The sequence below is a fragment of the Aureococcus anophagefferens genome (assembly GCF_000186865.1).
Source record: "Aureococcus anophagefferens unplaced genomic scaffold AURANscaffold_1, whole genome shotgun sequence".
Classification (NCBI taxonomy): domain Eukaryota; class Pelagophyceae; order Pelagomonadales; family Pelagomonadaceae; genus Aureococcus; species Aureococcus anophagefferens.
In genome coordinates this window covers 1,557,006-1,573,491 of record NW_008705561.1, presented here as the reverse complement: position 1 = coordinate 1,573,491, position 16,486 = coordinate 1,557,006, and the positions used below count along the sequence as shown (strand labels likewise).

General features: G+C 72.8%; 3 protein-coding genes across 3 annotated transcripts in view; 2 read left to right on the top strand and 1 right to left on the bottom strand.

Annotated features, from left to right (window-relative positions):
* Positions 1-3,825: 3,825 nt before the first annotated feature.
* On the top strand, positions 3,826-5,415 carry AURANDRAFT_10513 (hypothetical protein; the record flags this gene model as incomplete). The annotated part of the gene is made up of 2 exons (XM_009033909.1): positions 3,826-4,947; positions 5,107-5,415. Coding segments are annotated over 2 exons (1,431 nt in total), but the record flags the coding sequence as incomplete, so codon positions are not given.
* A 6,218-nt stretch (positions 5,416-11,633) lies between these two features.
* Positions 11,634-13,516, top strand: AURANDRAFT_60666 (hypothetical protein; the record flags this gene model as incomplete). Its single annotated transcript, XM_009034422.1, has 2 exons — positions 11,634-12,263; positions 12,425-13,516. The coding sequence occupies 2 exons, from the start codon at positions 11,634-11,636 to the stop codon at positions 13,514-13,516; spliced, it is 1,722 nt and encodes a 573-aa protein (XP_009032670.1).
* A 2,058-nt stretch (positions 13,517-15,574) lies between these two features.
* The window catches only part of AURANDRAFT_60665 (hypothetical protein), a gene marked incomplete at both ends in the record, with an annotated part of 1,869 nt that continues 957 nt past the window's right edge, over positions 15,575-16,486 (bottom strand). Inside the window, one exon of the mRNA XM_009034088.1 lies at positions 15,575-16,429. Coding sequence (XP_009032336.1) covers positions 15,575-16,429 — 855 coding nt within the window. The remainder of the gene's footprint in view (positions 16,430-16,486) is intronic.

The window sequence follows — 16,486 nt, the reverse complement described above, 5'->3', positions numbered from 1 at the left end:
ACCAAGGCCCAGATCGCCGTGCGCCACCAGCGCAAGGTCGCCGCCGTCGCGCGGGAGCGGCGCGCGCGGCGCGACGCGGCCGCGCGCGTCGTCGCCCGCGCGTGGCTCCGGAAGGCGTCGCGGCTCCGGGCCGCGCTCGCGGCGGCCGCGGCCGCGGCGCTCCAGGCCCTGGTCCGCGGGGCCCTGGCGCGCGGGTTGCTCTTCGACGACGAGGACGCGTCGGACGGCGGGTCCTACGCCGACGGGGACGCGGCGTCCGGCGGCTCCGACGGCGCACCGTCGCCGCGCGGCGACGGCGAGCCGGGCGGCGACGCGCGCGTCGCCGCGCTCCTGCGCGTGCTCGGCGCGCTCCTCGCGCGCACGCTCTACGGCGCCGTGGGCCGCTGGCGCGACGTCGTCGACGGCCACGCGGAGCCGCCCTTCCTGTCCCTGGACGGGTCGCCGCCGGCCGCCGGCCGCCGCGGCGACGACGGCGCGAGCCTGAGCTCGTCCTTCGACGAGTCCGAGCCCCTCGACGCGCAGAAGAGCGCGCCGCCGGCGCTCCCCGGCCGCGAGGCCTTCGGCGACGGCGCGGAGGACGCGTCGCCGCCGTCGGGCGGCGCGCGCGACGCGACGCGGAGCCCGCGGTCCATCTTCGCGACGGCGCGGTCGCCGGCGCTGCCGCCGGCCGTGCGCCGCCGCTTCTCCGCGCGCGCGACGTCCGAGACGGCCCTGTCGGCGCGCAAGGCGAAGCGGCGCCACTCCGCGGCCGCGCGGCCCGCCGCGGCGGGCCCGGGCTCGGGCGACTCGGACGCGGCGCCGCGGTCGCGGACGCGCCGCCGGAGCTCCGCGCGGTCGCCGAACCCGTCGGCGACGCCCCCGCGCCGCCGCAGCCACGGCGACGGCCCGGGCGAGGACCAACAGCCGCCGGGCGCCGCGTCCGCGCGGCGGTCGCGCGGCACGCCGCCGCCGGGCGGCGACCGCGGCTCGCCCGACGGCGGCGGCAGCGACCGCTCCCGGGCGACGGCGTCGCCCCTGGCGCCCGTGCTCGAGCAGGCGCCCCTCGGCGACGCGGCCCTCGCGGCGCCGGAGCCCGCGGCGCCGGACGGCCCGCCGTCCGCGGTCGCCTCGGACGCGACGTCCCCCGCGTCCGCGGCGCTCGACGCGCGCCTCGCCGCGCGGTCCATCTCCTGCGACAGCAGCGCGTCGGCGTTTGGGCTGCGGCGCCTCGACTCGCCCATCGCCCTGCCGCTCGCGGACCAGCCCTCGAGCTCGCGCCGGCGCGCGACATTCGACCGCCGGGTTCGGCGGTCCCAAACTTCAAACGTCTCTCGAGTCGACGTCGATTCGGCCGATGTTTGGACGGATCGATGGCTCTCGTCGGGTGCTCGACGCAGGGTCGAAGGGGCCCGCGTCGATATCGAAGTCGAGTTGAAGATTGGCATCCCGCGCAGGCTCGTACGACGACGTCGAATTCCGCGCGAAGCTCCGGAGCGGCATCCTGCTGTGTGGAAATCAAATCTTCAACCCGACTTCAATGTGAGCGTAATCGAACGGTGTGACACAAGCACTTCCGCTGTGCTTCGAGAACTCGACTAGAGCAATCGATTCGTCCAAAAATCAGCCGAATCGACTCCGATGTGACCGAGCTAGAGAGGTTTGAAGTTTTTCCTGGACAGGGCGTTCCACTGGTTGATTTCCACACAGGCATCCTGGCGACGAAGCACTCGCGCCGGGGCCGGCCCCACACGCGGCTCCTCGTCGCGTCCGAGGACTTCGAGGAGCTCGTCTGGTCCGCGCCGGACAAGCCGCGCGGCGCGCTCCACGCGGCCGCGCGCTTCGTGAAGCGCGTCCGCCGGCCGCGGCGCGTGCTCTACCTCAAGGACGTCGTCCGGGTCTGCGGCCGCGGGGCGACGCCCGTCCTCGCGCGCGCGAAGCGCAAGGACCACGCCTCCTCGGCCAACTTCGTGTCCCTCGTGACGGAGGCCGGCGGCTCCGTGGACCTCGAGTTCCCGACGCCCGCGGTCCACCGCGCCATGCTCCAGGGCTTCACGAAGCTCATCAAGGCCGCGACGACCCTCACGGAGGCCAACACGGCCCATTCGGTCGGTATGGAGGGCGGCGTGTAACGGACTATCTAAGTGCTCACGGCCGGCCTTCGCGGCAACGACGGCGCGGCGCCGCATCGTGCCGATCGCCGCGATCCGGCGAGGACCGCGGCGCCGCAGGCTGCCTAAAAGTGATCCCCTCGCGGCGCGCGGGCAGTCACCATCGGCCGCTCGAAGCCGAACGCGAAGAAGATGGCGGCCATCGCGAGCGTCGGCGGCTTTGCCAAAATGGCAAAGGGGGCGTGCGACTGCGACGACCCGAACTGCGCCGACAATCTGGACATGGACATGCTCATGGACCCGTGCTGCGCCAAGGACATGAAGGACTCGCGGCGCGCGGCGGGGCTCATGAGCCGCCTCCGGGACTACGACCCGGCGCGCCGGGCCCTCGACGAGCGGCGCGGCGTCGTCGACGCCGCGCCGCTCTTCTTCGCGGAGCGCGCGGCCGCGAAGCTTCCGGAGCCGTCGCGCGGCCCGCCCCGCGAGGCCGCCGCCGCCGACGACGACGACGAGGAGGAGGAGGAGGACGAGTCGGAGGAGGAGGAGGAGGACTCCGACGCCGAGTTCCTCGACGACCTGGAGAACGACTCGGAGCTCATGGAGCGCATGCGGAGCTCCAAACTCCGCGAGGCCGAGGCCGACCTGGCGGCGAGCGAGGTCGGCGCCGCCCAGCTGCGGGCGCTCGTCGCCGCCCGGCGCGCCGTCGTCGTCCACGCCTTCGCGCCCGGCTGCGCGGCGGGCGCGCGCCTCGACGGGGCGCTCGCGGCGATCGGCGCGCGGCGCGCGGGCCTGCTCGCGTGCCGCGCGGCCCCCGCGGCCGTCGACGACGCGCTCCTGCGCGCGGGCCGCGTGTCCCGCGACGCCCTGACGCGGTCGCCGCGGGGCGCGCTCCTCGCGGTCGTCGACGGGCGCCTCGAGGCCGCCGCGCTCGACATCGCGCAGTTCGCGGACGACGACCGCTGCGCCGCCGACGCCGTCGAGCGCTGGCTCGACAACGCCAAGGTCTGGGCGCCGGAGGCGGACCACGCCCACGACGACGCCGACGGCGACGACGACGCCGACCCGGAGGCGCACGACGCGCCGCGGCCGTGCTACTACGACTGCGGCAAGCCGGGCTGCCAGAAGGCCTTCGAGCACCACCACGTCGGCCTCTCGACGCCCGACGCCTGGAACGTCGACAAGGCGGGGGCGAATTGACGTCGTATAAGGCTGCGTAGTACGCGCGTGCTGCCGCGCGGAGGGCTACTGAGGCCTCGGCGGCGCAGAGCTTCAACACGCGAGCGCCACGACGATGCCGTCGAGTTTACCACGCCCGAGCTCTGGCCGCCTTGCGTGGTGCAGCAAGATGCACGCGCTCACCATCTGCGCGGTCGCGAGCCTCGCGCAAGCGCTCCAATTACCTTCTATAACCTTGCCGCCGCTGCCGCCGCTGCCGAAGATCGAAATCCCGGCGATGAACGCCCTCGCACCTCCTACTTTCTCCCCGCCACCTCTGCCGACCGCGCCGCCGCTGCCCGACGGGTCCCTCGAGGGCCTCGTTTCGCGGCTCGTCGCCGAGGCCTCGGCGGCGCTAGCCAACGCCGGCGCGGCGCCCTACGGCGAGGTCGTCGCCGCGAGCGCGGCGGCGACGCTCGCGGTGTCGCTCCCGCTCCTCGCGCTCAACGGCCGCCGCGAGAAGCGCAAGCGCCTGCTGTCGACGTCGACGCTCCCGGAGCCCGTCGCGACGCCCTACGCTGGCGGCGCCGACTCCTACTCGCCCGAGGCCGCCGACGCGTTCTACGGGCGGCGGCCGCTGCTCGTGCTCGAGCGCCTGGTGTGGCTCACGCAGTCGACGTTCGCCTTCAACGTGAAGCTGCTGCTGGACTGGGCGCGGGGCTGGCCCGCGGCGTCGGAGCCGCTGCGGGCCGCCGAGTGCCTGGCGCTCTGCGAGGAGCTCGGCCCCACGTTCATCAAGCTGGGGCAGGCGCTGTCGATCCGGACGGACCTCGTCAACGAGGCCTACGCGCTGGAGCTGCGCAAGCTCCAGGACGCCGTGCCGCCCTTCGCCGACGCCCAGGCCATGGAGCTGCTGCGCCGCGAGCTCGGCGTCCGCGACCTCAGCGAGGTCTTCGAGAGCCTGTCGCCGAGCCCCATCGCGTCGGCGTCGATCGGCCAGGTCTACCGCGGCGACCTGCGGCCGGGCGCCTACGGCGTCGCGGACGAGGGCGCCGAGGCCGGCGGCGCCGTGACGAGCGTCGCGGTCAAGGTCCAGCGGCCGGGCGTGCTCGCGGAGATCGCCCTCGATTTGCACATCCTCCGGCTGCTGACGCCGCTGCAGGTCCGCGCGTCGAATTTCGTGAACAAGGTGCCCACGGAGCAGGAGGACATCGACACGGCCATCGCCCTCGTCGACGAGTGGGGCCGCGGCTTCGTCAACGAGGTCGACTACGTCGCCGAGGCGCGCAACACGGAGGCCTTCTCCGCGGCGATGCGGTCGCGGGGCCTCGGCGCCGTCGTGTCGCCGCGCGTCGTCGGCGAGCTCCTCCGGCCGAACGTGCTCGTCACCGAGTGGATCGACGGCACGCGCCTCGACGCGTCGGCGAGCCCCGACGTGCCGCGGCTCTGCGGCGTCGCCATCAACGCCTACCTGACCATGCTCCTGGACACGGGCACGCTCCACTGCGACCCGCACCCCGGCAACCTGCTGCGGACGCTCGACGGCAAGCTGTGCATCCTCGACTGGGGCATGACGCTCGAGGTGCCGGGCGACCTGCAGTACGCGCTGCTCGAGTTCATCGCCCACATCAACACGGAGAACCTCGACGCCGTGCCCCGGGACTTTGTGAATTTGGGCTTCACGCCGCCGGACAAGTTGGACGCCGTCGCGCGGTCGGGCGTCACGGACGGGCTCGCGTTCATGCTCCGCCAGCTCTCGGGCGGCGGCGGCGCGAAGAAGATCCAGGAGCGCGTCAAGGCCGAGCTCGTGGAGCGCTACGGCACGGAGGACCAGGAGGAGCTGCGCACCGCGGCGCGCGCGGAGATGATGGCGCGCATGGAGGAGCAGCTCGCGTCCGAGGGCGTCGACGTCCGCGGCGTCTCCAACGTCATGGAGGAGATGTCGCGCCGGAACCGCGAGCTCTTCCAGCTCCCGACCTGGGTGCTCTACGTCGTCCGCGCCTTCTCGACGCTCGAGGGCATCGGCCTGTCCATCGACGAGAACTACGCCATCATCCAGGAGTGCTACCCCTACCTCGCGCGGCGCCTCTTCACGGACGACTCGCCGCGCGCGCGCGTCGCGCTGACGGCCATGCTCTACGGGCCCAACGCCGCGGACATGGACGGCCTGGACCTCGACAAGTTCAGCGAGATGGTCGACGGCTTCTCGAGCTACACGTCGGCGACGTCCGGCGCGGGCGTCGAGAAGCGGCCCGAGGTGCCGGGCCTGACCCTCGTGTCGTCCGAGGCCGCCGAGGCCGACGCCCAGCGCGAGCTCGCGAACGTGCTGTTGGCCGAGGACGGCAACCTGGTCCAGGACGTGCTCATCGCGGAGTCGGCGAAGCTGCTCGACGCCGCGGCGCGGTCCGCGCTGACGTCCGCGTTGGACGCGACGCCCCTGCTCCCGGCCAAGCTCAGCCCCAAGGCGGGCGAGTCGAGCGAGGACGCGCTCCGCGGCGCCATCCAGGCCATCCGCGGCCTGCCCGGGCCCGCGCGCGCGGCGCTGCTGCCCCTGACGGGCGGCGTCGAGGCCGCGGCGTCGCTCGCCGAGGCCGTCGCGCCCCTCGTCGCGGCGGACGCCGCCGACGAAAAGGCGCTCGACGCCGTGTCGAACATCGCGGGCAAGTTCGCCGGCGCCGGCGACCACGCGGACGCCGCCGACGACGCGGACCCGCTCCGCGCGGCCGTCGACGCGGTCGCCAAGCTCGCGCCGGGCGGCGACGTCCTCGGCCTCGCGACGCCGGAGAACGCGAACCGCGCGGGCCTCATCGGCCGCCGCTTCGCCGCCGCCGTCCTCGACCGCGCGGCGAAGCGCTCCGCGAAGCTCGCGGACCACGGCGAGGCCGCCGAGCACGCGGAGGCCCAGGTCACGACGGCCGCGGCGCGCGCCCTCGCGTCCGCCGCCGAGTCCGCCGCCGAGACCCTCCGTCCGAACTCGCCGAACCCCTAACCGTCATCCCGAAGACTCGCGTAGGAGCTCAGTGAGCCCGCTTACTCCGCTCGTTGATGTCAATGTTGCGGGATAACCATTCTCAAACGCGGAGCATGAGTGTAATGAGAGGCTAGCGTGGGCTGCCCGCGCGCGCGGCGTTGCAAAAATGCGGGAGCGTCGCCGGCTGTTGAGCTCGCAGCAATGTCCCGACATGGCGACGGACGACGACGACGATCGTCGGTCCATATTTCGCTGCACAGCGGGCCGCCTGCTCCTCCTGCTCCTCTGCGCCGTCGTCGCGGCGCTGGCGCCGCCGCGCGCTGCGCTGGCGCCGCCGCGCGCCGCGCCGGACGCCGCGCCGGCCGCCGCGCCGGACCCGATGGCGCGCGTCGACGCGTGGCTCGCGGAGAACGCGGCGTCCGAGGCGACGTTCGCGGCGCGGCGCGCGGCCTACGAGGCGCGCCGGGCGACGAGCGACGAGCTCGGCGGCGAGGGGGACCTGCTGCGCTACCGCGCGTCGAACCCGTACACGGCGCGCTACGGAGCGATTGGACGGTCGTACCCCTGGGTCACGGCGTCGGTGGCCGTCGTCGACGCGCGCGTGCCCGTCGACCTCAAGGTCGCGAACGCGGTCGCGGGCTGCGCCTACGCCTGGCGCGTCGGCGCCGTCGGCGTCGCCGACCACCTCGCGGCGAGCCGGCTCGCCATGGCCCCGGCGGTCCACCGCGGGCCCTCCGCGACGGCCGTACTCGCCGGCGTCGGCGCGGCGTCGCTCGAGGTCGCCGAGGCCTGCGTTTCGCGGCCCCTGCGCTTCGCCGTCGGGACGCTCTTCGGCGCCGTCGTGCGCCGGGAGATCCGCGAGATCCTCGCCGGCGACCTGGAGCCGCTCCTGGACGCGATGCGCGTCATGTGGGACGTCGGCGGCGCCGCGGGCCGCGCGCGCTACGGCCCGGCCTACGCGTCCATCGACGAGCTCGACGAGGTCCACCGCCAGAACGCGGCGCGCCGCGACGCGGACCACTTCCACGAGGGCATGGGCTTCCTCGCGCAGCACGCGAAGCTGAGCCGGCGCTTCGAGGCGAGCCTCCGCGCCGTCGACGGCCGGTGGGCGCTGCCCTACTGGGACAGCACCATCGAGATGGCCGACGTCGCCGAGGGGCGCATCGCCGGGCCCTTCGACACGGTCCTCTGGACCGCGCGCATGTTCGGGTCCATCCCCGAGGTCGGCTCCGCGCCGTCGAAGGACTTCCTCGCGACGGCGCCGGGCGCCGCGGGCAGCGACGCCTTCTACCGGAAATACGCCATCGGCGACGGCCGCTGGAGGCACGCCGAGGTGCCGACGGTGCGCGGCGCCTTCGCCCGGGCCTTCCGCGCGCGGACGAACGGCACCGGCGCGGCGCCGACGCCCGCGAACCCCTACGGCTTTTTGCGGTCGCCGTGGAACGTGAACCCGTCGCCCTACGTGTCGCGCTTCGTCGACCCGGCGAGCACGCTGCCCGTCTGCGAGAGCCACTGGCGCTTCGCGACGCGGCGGCCGAAGCCGTCCGAGGGCGAGTCCGTCGCGTTCTTCCAGGTCAACGACGTACAGAACGAGGCGACGTGGTGGATGCGCAACGTCGCCTTCCTCCCCCACGGGCGCTACCACGACGCGACGGGCGGCACGGTCAAGGCCAACTACGGCCCCGTCGAGGCGAGGATGCGCGCGGCGTTCCGCATCGGCCGCGTGTCGTTCAAGGAGGCGGGCACGCTCAAGACGCTCTGGCGCTACCACATGGTCGACATGCCCGCGACCTGCGACGGGGCGCCCGTCGACTGCCGGGCGACCTGCACGGGCCACGCGACGCGCGAGGAGATCGGGCGCCTCACGGCCGCGCTCCAGGGCCCGCGCGCCGCGTTCTTCCACCCGAAGACCGCCGGCGCGCCGCCGCGGCGGCGGCGCGCGCTGGGCGCGCGCAACGTGTCGGCGGACACCGGCGCGGCCGCGATGCGCGCCATCGGCGACGCGCTCTGCGACGACGGCCCGTCCTTCGTGAAGGGGGACCAGTTCGAGGCGAGCGGCGGCCGCGACCCGAGCTTCTGGCCCGTGCACCCGGCCATGGAGCGCCTCTTCCAGTACGCGAGCCTCCTGCGGCCCTTCAGGAACATGTCCTGGCCGACCGCCAACGTCTGCTCCACGGGCGACGAGCCGCTCCCGAAGCGGTCCGACACCGTCGGCGCGTGGCGCTACTCGCCGCGCGCGGCGGGCGTCGCCTGCTTCCGCGCGGAGCGGCGCGGCCCGCCGCGGCCCGAGGACATCGCGGACTGCTGCTACGGCCACTACGGCGACAGCCGCTGGTACGAGGAGTTCCCCGTCAAGGTCGGCGGCGTCACGAACGCGCGCATGCTCGAGCTCCTCGACCCGCGGAGGCCGCCGCGGCCGGAGGACGGCTACGGCGTCGTCTACCACCACTTCCGCTGGGACCACTGCGCGCGCGCGTCGCGGGGGCGGGCCTTCGTCTTCCCCGAGGTGCGGGGGTCGTAAGTGGCTTCCCACAGACTAAAGTGCCCACGAACTATCCCTCCCTCCTCTTCGTCGGCGAGGCGCCGCGGCTGGCACTCGCGCGGGCCCCCGCCGGGGGGCGCCACGGCGCAGTCGTAAAATGGCACGGGGATGGGGGGGGCGGGGGCGACGCGCGCGCGGCGGCGGGGCGCCTTTGGAGCTCCTAGAGCGGCAGCTTCGTGTCGTTCTTGCCCTTGGTGAGGAGGTCCTGCTCGGCCTTCTTGTAGGCGTCGAGGGACGTCGTGAGGGACGTGATCATCTGGCGGATGTGCGCGAGCTCCGCCTCGGCCGCGGGCGTGAGGTGCGCGCCGTTCATCTTGTCCCACATCTTCTCCGCGGACGCCGCGTGGCCGTCGTCGGCGGGCCCGTGGAGGCCCATCTCGGCCATGATGTTCGGCGGCATGGCGGGCTTGGCGCCGAGGGGCTTCTTCTTCTCCGTGAGCGCGTCGAGGCCGCCGTTGAGCATCGTCTGGACGAGCGACGCGCGCTTCGTCGCGGCCTTCTCGGAGACCTCGGCGACGGCGGGCTTGTGGACGACCTTCTCCTCGGAGGGCTTGGGCGCCGGGCGGCGCTTGAAGCCCCCCGGGGGCTTGGCCTTGGCGAAGGGCGACTTCGCGGGCGCGGCGGCCGCGGCCGACGCCGCGGTCTTCTCGACCTTCTCCTCGACCTCCTTGCCGTCGATCTGCAGGAGCTTCTTCCCCTCGTGGAAGAACTCGTCCTTCTTGCCCTTCTTGCGGATGTCGTCGTAGAACTTCATCTTGTTGATGGTCTTGACGACGACGGGGTGGAGCCAGTTGTCCTTGGCCTCGCCCTTGAGGCCGTACTTCGCGTGGTCCGCGAACTCCTTCTCGAGCTCCTTGTAGCGGCTCCAGGGGTCGATCTCCGCCTGGAACGTCGGCGTCTCCGCGTCCTTGTACTTCTTCTTGAGCTGGAGGATCACGGGGCCCTTCTCGTTGTACGCGCCCTTGGCGAGGTCGTCCGTGACCATGAGCCGCTTGCAGTACTCGAGGTTCTTCTGGATCTGCTCCGTCATGCACTCGTAGTGCTCGTCCCAGGACACCTCCTCCTTCTTCAGGATGCGCTGGCTGCACTCGGGGTTGAAGATGTTGTCGACGGCCCAGCACGTGTCGTAGATCGCGTGCCAGCCGCGCTTGAGGCCGAGGCCCATGGGCCAGAAGGGCTCGAGCAGCGAGTCGCCGGCGAGGGCGACGATGGGGTGCGGGTTGCGGCCCCGGTAGGGCCCGTTCTCCGCGACGGAGTAGCCCGGCGGCGGCAGCTCGAAGGAGATGGACTTGCGCGTGTTCCAGCACTCCGCGAAGTCGAACGCCATGACGTCGTTGGGCGGGTCGACGAAGCCCCCGTTGGGGAGCTGCTCGTCCACGGGGATGCCCGCGGCCTTGAGGATGCGCAGGCAGTAGGCCTTGAGCTTCGCCTTCTCGCCGGCCTTGGGGTCGCCGTCGAGCGCCGCGCGCGCGACGGTGTGGTGGTAGACCTTGCCGCTGAGGCCGTGCTGGACGAGGTTCGCGCGCTTGGGCGTGAGGATCGTGTAGTTGTGGAACGACGCCTTGTAGTAGATGAGCGCCTCGAGGTCCCCCTCGGCCTCCGTGTTGATCTTATTGAAGAAGTCCTTGAAGATCATCTTCGTGCGGTTCATGTCGTTCGGCTCCTGGCCGTACTCGAAGCCGAGCTCCTTGAGCCGCTTCCGCGACACCTTGCGCACGTTCGCGACGATGCCGACGCAGTCCATGAACTTGCGCTTCTCGATGTCGCCGAGGTACTTGGTCATGGTGTCGCGCACCGTGGACCGGGGCCCGTCGCAGCCGATGAGCGCGTCGAAGTTGTGGACCTGCTTCCCCGGCTCGCAGCCGTAGCTCGCCGCGGCCTCCTTGTCGTAGACGACCTCGACGTCCCAGGACGGCATCATCGTGTCCGGGTCCTTGACGACCGTCGCGTTCTTGTAGGCGCAGCCGAGGCGGAAGTCGACGCCGAGGAGGAGCGCGTTCTTGAGCAGCAGGCACTGGAGCTCGTCGATGCCGATCGACGACGTGTCCGGCTCCGTGAAGACGGGGTACTGGACCTTCTGCTGGAGGAAGTCCTTGCCGTTGAGCTTGAGCAGGTCGTTGCGCACGAAGGGCCACATGTGGGGCCGGTTGATGCGGTTCGTGAAGCCCAGCACGTCGATCTCGCCGGAATCGACGCGCGACTCGCGCCGCTTCTCGAGCTGCATGACGTTGTGGCCCGCCATCTTCATCTCGATGGCCATGCGGATGCCCACGGGGCCGCCGCCGGCGATGCAGATGTTCATGGGCATGATGTTCTCGTTCTTGTTCGGCATGTCGAAGTTGAACTTCTCCCCGGGCCGGTACGCGGACCCGCGGCGCTCGATCTCGTCCATGTGCTGCCACATGCGCGGCCACTTCCAGTTGTGGCCGTCGCCGACGATGGCCTCGAGCTGCTCGTAGGGGAAGACCGGGTTCTCCTCCGAGCTCGGGCCGTCGACGGTCTCGACGACGACGCTCTGCACCGTGGAGTCGTAGAGCTTGTCCCAGATCGCCAGCACCGCCTCGCCGTTGTCGATGGGGGGCTGCGCGTTCAGGAACTCCTTGAGCACGGCGACCTTCGCGTCGGCGAGGTCCTCGAGCTCCATCTGCGTCATCTTCGCCATGGTCGCCTCGGTGTCCCGCGGAGAACACGCGACCAGCTCCACCGAATGGCTGGGAGAACCCAAGCCGCGGATTGGCACTGCCGCAGGCAGAAGATCGGCAATCGCTGCCCGGTCGAAGCTGCCGTGGTGCACCGTGCGATGGCGCGCTTTTGCGTTCCTTCAGCCTCGGCGCGCGCCGGGCAGCGGCGCCGCGACGCCGCGATGCGTCGGACGTCCATGTCCTTGTTCCGCCGGGGCTCGAGCGCGGCGCGCGACGACTCGGACGACGACGACGACGACGACGCGCTGCCGCGCCAGCGCTCGCGGTCGGCGGTCGAGGTGCCCGCGGGCGGCTGCAAGCTGCGGTTCGTGCCCGACCGGTGGCCGCCAACGATCTCGTACCACGAGCCGTCGTCGGACGACGACGACGACGACGGCGACGGCGCGTGGAGCGCGCTCGACCCGAAGCCGAGCTTCGTCGGCCGCGAGGTCGAGTCGCTGTCCATCACGCACGACGACGGCACGACCTACGACATCTCGCGCGGCGACATGCGGGGCATGACGGGCGAGCAGCTCGCGCTGGTCCTCGCCGCGGACGACCACGCCGCGACGCGTCGCCTCGTCGTCGCCGAGGCCGAGGTGCACCGGCCGAGCCGGGCCATGCGCCGCGTGAGCGAACGCCGCTCCGAGCTCCAGCCGACGCTGAGCCAGCTGCCCGACCTCCCCGGCAGCCCGCCGCCGGCGACGCGGCGGCGGTCGCCGAGCCTCGCGGCGGCCTACGCGTGCGTCGACCTCTCGTCCTACCTCACGAGCTACTTCTGCAGCCTCGACGGCTGCTCCCTCCTCTCGAAGCGCGACGACGGCGACGTAAGCGGCGACGACCCGTAGTTCCTAGCGGGCGGGTGGCGACGGGTGCTCGACGATTCGACGCTTGCGAACGCTTGCGATGCGGTCATCGCACCACGAGGATTCAGCTCCTGAGCTCTCAGGAGAGTCCTTGAAGTCTGTCCGTCGTACGCGTCGCGCAGTGCCCAGCGCTCCTCGACCCGCGCGCACCGCTGCACCCGCGCCATATGGGTTTCGTCGAAGGCGCCGCCGGCGCGGCGCTGCTCGCCGTCGCCCTGGGCTCCGAGGGCCTCGCCGTCCAGTACGGCTACCTCGCCGCGGACTTTGACGAGGCGCTCTTCGCGTCGGCGCCGGACAAGGCCACGTTCTGGGGCACGTTCACGGAGCCCTGCGTGCCCTACCTGCGCTACATCTACTACGAGATCGCGCGCGCGACGCTCGTGCACGCGGGCGCGTTCCTGCTGCTCGGCGGGCTCCGGGGCCTCTGGAAGCCGCTCGGCTCGGCCTGGAACCGGAGCACGCTGTCGCGCGGCATCATGAACGTCGCGTTCCTCAGCGCCTGCGGCTACCGCGGCGCCATGATGTGGAAGGGCTGGGCGGCGGACGCGGGCTGGTCGTCGGCCGGCGAGGCGCTGTCGGACGTCCACGCGGCGCTCTGGAACACGAAAGAGGGCCTCCACTTCATCCCCCAGAGCGCCTTCGACCGGCTCTACGTCTACGACCGGTCCTTCCAGCGCCTGAGCGCGGTCATGTTCGGCTTCCAGGCGAAGAACTTGGTCGACACCGTCGTCTTCAAGGACGGCATCGTCTTCGTCGTGCACCACATCGTGACGATGACCGTGGCGCTCTTCGCGCTCCACCCCTATTCACACCTCTACGGCTCCTTCTTCTTCGGCGTCAGCGAAATCTCGACGACCATCCTCGCGGTGCTCGCGCTGTTCGACGGCGAGTTCGGCGTGCCCGAGCTCGAGTCCGACTTCCCGAACCTGCGCCTCGTCATCGGCACGTTGTTCGCGGCGAGCTTCGTCGTCGTGCGCTGCATGCTCTGGCCCTACCTCACCTTCTTCTACTGCAAGGACGCCCTCGAGATCCTCGAGGCCGGGGACGGCGTCCACTCGCCGCTCCTCGTCAAGGTCTTCATGGGCGGGCTCATCATCCTCTCCATCATGCAGGTCATCTGGCTCGGCGAGATCTGCGCCAAGGTCTACGAGGAGGTCCTCGAGCCCCTCCTCGTCGCACTCGGCCTCAAGCGGGCCAAGGCGAAGACGGCCTAGGGGGCGGCTAACTTTGAGGGCACCTTGTGGTCCAGGCGGAGTCGGTGACGATGGCTCCTTGGGGCAGCCCAGCCGGCCGGCGCCGTCGCTGACCGCCGCGCGCAGCGGGCCGGCGCCGTCGCTGACCGCCGCGCGCAGCGGCCGCCTTCGCGCGCAGCGGGCCGGCGCCGTCGCTGACCGCCGCGCGCGGCGGCCGCCTTCGCGGCCGCGCGGCGAGCACCATTCAATCCCGCGAGCTCGTCGACATGGGTCGCGCGCCGAGGCGCGCGTCGAAGATGCTGGGGTTCCGAGGCTACTACGAGGACCCCGGCGACGACGTGGCGCCGGAGAACTACTTCGACCACACGGCCACGTTAGAAACATTCGCCGGCTTCCTCGCCGCGGGCTGCGCCCTCGCGCAGGTCAACGTGGACAGCACGGCGCGCTTCGTCGGGGCGCCGGGGCTCGGCACGGCCGCGTTCGCCGTCGTCACCGCCGCGCTGCCGCTCGGCGGCGCCGTCGGCGCGCTGGCCGTCGCCGGGCCCGCGCACAACCACGGCCGGCGCAGCGCGAAGCTGGCCTTCCTGGGCGTCGGCGCCGGCGGCGCCCTGCTCACGGTCCTCGACGACGCGGCCGTGTGCCTCGGGCCCGGCCGGCTCCTGCTCGGCGCGGGCCTCGGGGGCTGGTCCGCGGCCGCGCGGGGCCTGCTCTACGAGGAGGCGGGCCACGAGGGCGAGCTGGGCCTCGCCGCCTTCCTGCCGCCCGTCGCCCTGGCCGTCGGCTGCGCGGCGCAGTGCGCGGTGTCGTGGGCCTGCGAGGCGAACGCGCGGCTCGGCTGGCGCCCCGCGCACGCGCTCGTGCTGGCGCCCCTCGGCGCCCAGCTCTGGCTCATGGCCCGCGACAACATGCACCACGGCCGGCGCCGCAAGGGGCGGCCGTGCACCGTCGCGGGCGCGCGCTTCGGCGACCACCCGCTCCCGGCGAACGCGCCGGCGGCGGCGCGCGGGGCCGGCGGCGGCGACGACGACGCGAGCGACGGGTCCGACGGCGACGCGGCCATCCTGCGCGACGCCGCGGGGCTCCTGCGCGCCGACGACGCGCTCCTGCGGTTCGAGGACCACGCGGGCTTCCCCATGCGGCCCGCGCCGCGGTCGCGCGCCGCGCGGGCGAAGCGCCTCGCGAAGCGGGCGGCCCTGTGCCAGGGCCTGCTGCTGGGGCCCGTCGTCTTCTACGGCACGCTGATCCTGCACGTCGGCGGCTACCGGACGGCGCCCGCGGCCGCGCTGGCCTGCCTCTGCTGCGGCGTCGTCGGCGCGGCGGTCGCGCTGCTTTTGCTGCGGCTCCGGCCGCGGCGCGCGCTCGCGCGCGTCGCCGTCGCGGCGGCGGGCGCCGGGGCGCTCGTCGCGGGCCTGTGCTTCCTGGAGCTCGGCGACCTCGCGGTCTGGCCGTCCGCGCGGCGCAAGTCCGCGGCGCTCGTCGGCCTCGCGGCCGGGGTCGCGCTCTTTGCGTGCGGCGCGTTCGGCGCCCTCGCGCTGCCCGACGCGATTCTGGTCGACGCCTTCCTGGCCCACGCGCACCACCGCGCGCTCTCGAACCGCGTGGGCCTCGACTTCAGGATCTTCGGCGGCCTCTCGCACTCGCTCGCGGTCTGCCGCCTCGACGCGCACCGGTACCTCGGGCTCTTCCTCGCCGCGGGGCTCTTCCCCTTCGCCGTCGAGGCCTGCGGCGACGACGGCCTCTTCGCCCTGCTCGACGACGACGGGGACTCGAGCCAGCGGGAGGCGAAGCGCGGCGCGGGCGTCGTCTTCCTCGCGTACGCGTTTTGTTGCGCGGCGGCGTACGCGGCGGCGCGCTGGCGCCTGAGGACCGTGGGCGGCGTCGTCATCTGGCGCGACCGGCCCGCGACGAAGGACGCCGTCGTGCTGACCGACGACGACTATTCCATCTTCGAGGCCGTCTTCCAGGCCGTCTCCGGGCGGCCCTTCGACGCGGCCTACGGCGACCTCGCCGACGACGACGACGACGCGAGCGAGAACCTGAGCGCGAGCGACGCGTAAGAAGAGTTGCGCGTCTCACGAGTTACAGGTAGCCGCGCTCCTCGACGGGGCCGTAGATGGCGTCCTGGATGGCCGCCATGCGCGCGCGCTCCTCGAGCATCTTCTGCTTCACGGCCGCGCGCATGCCCGCGGCGCCGCCGAAGGAGTTGAAGAAGCTGTAGCGCGTCTTCGCGGCGCCCATGAGGAGCGCCGACGTGTCGCCCTTGGCCGGGGACCCGCCGGCCTTTTTCTCGCCGGGCGCGTCGATCTTGAGCCACTTCCGCGCGTCGCCGGCGGTGAAGCTGCCCGCGTGCGTCATGGACAGGTCCTCGTCGCCGCTGTCGTCCTGGCCCCCGTCGGGCTCCACGTCCGCGCCGTCGTCGTCGAAGTCGCCGTAGGAGCTCCGCGACGCGCGCGACGCGCGCGACGCGGGCCTCCGGCTGGGGTCGCCGCGGCGGAGCCACGCGCGCTTGCGCTTGATGAGGAGCGCCGCTAAGAGGTGGTGGCGCACGGCGTGGGCGATCTTGGGCAGGTACTCGACGGCCTTGGGCGGCGCCATGGTGAGGGCGCCCTTCTTCATGGAGTCCTTCTTCTTCAACGTCGTGCCCTGCGACGACGCGCGGCGGAGCGACGCGCGGCCCGGCGGCGCGTCCTCGGAAGGCCCCAAAAGCTGGGCGTGGTGGCGGTGGCCGAGGTCGCCGGGCGCCGTGTGGGGCCGCGCGTCGCCCGTCGCGGCGACGAGCGTCTTCCGGCGGACGTCGTCGCGGTCGACGAGCGCGGCGAGCACCGTCACCGCTTTGCGCTGCTCGCAGGCCGCGTCGTACTTCTCGCGGTGCCGCGCGAGCATGTCCTGGAGCAGGTCGTCCTTGTAGCGGCACTTGTGGGCGAACTGCTCCGACTCCGCGAGGATGCGCGCGTGCGACGACGACGCGTCCTCGCGCCGCTTCCGCTCTTC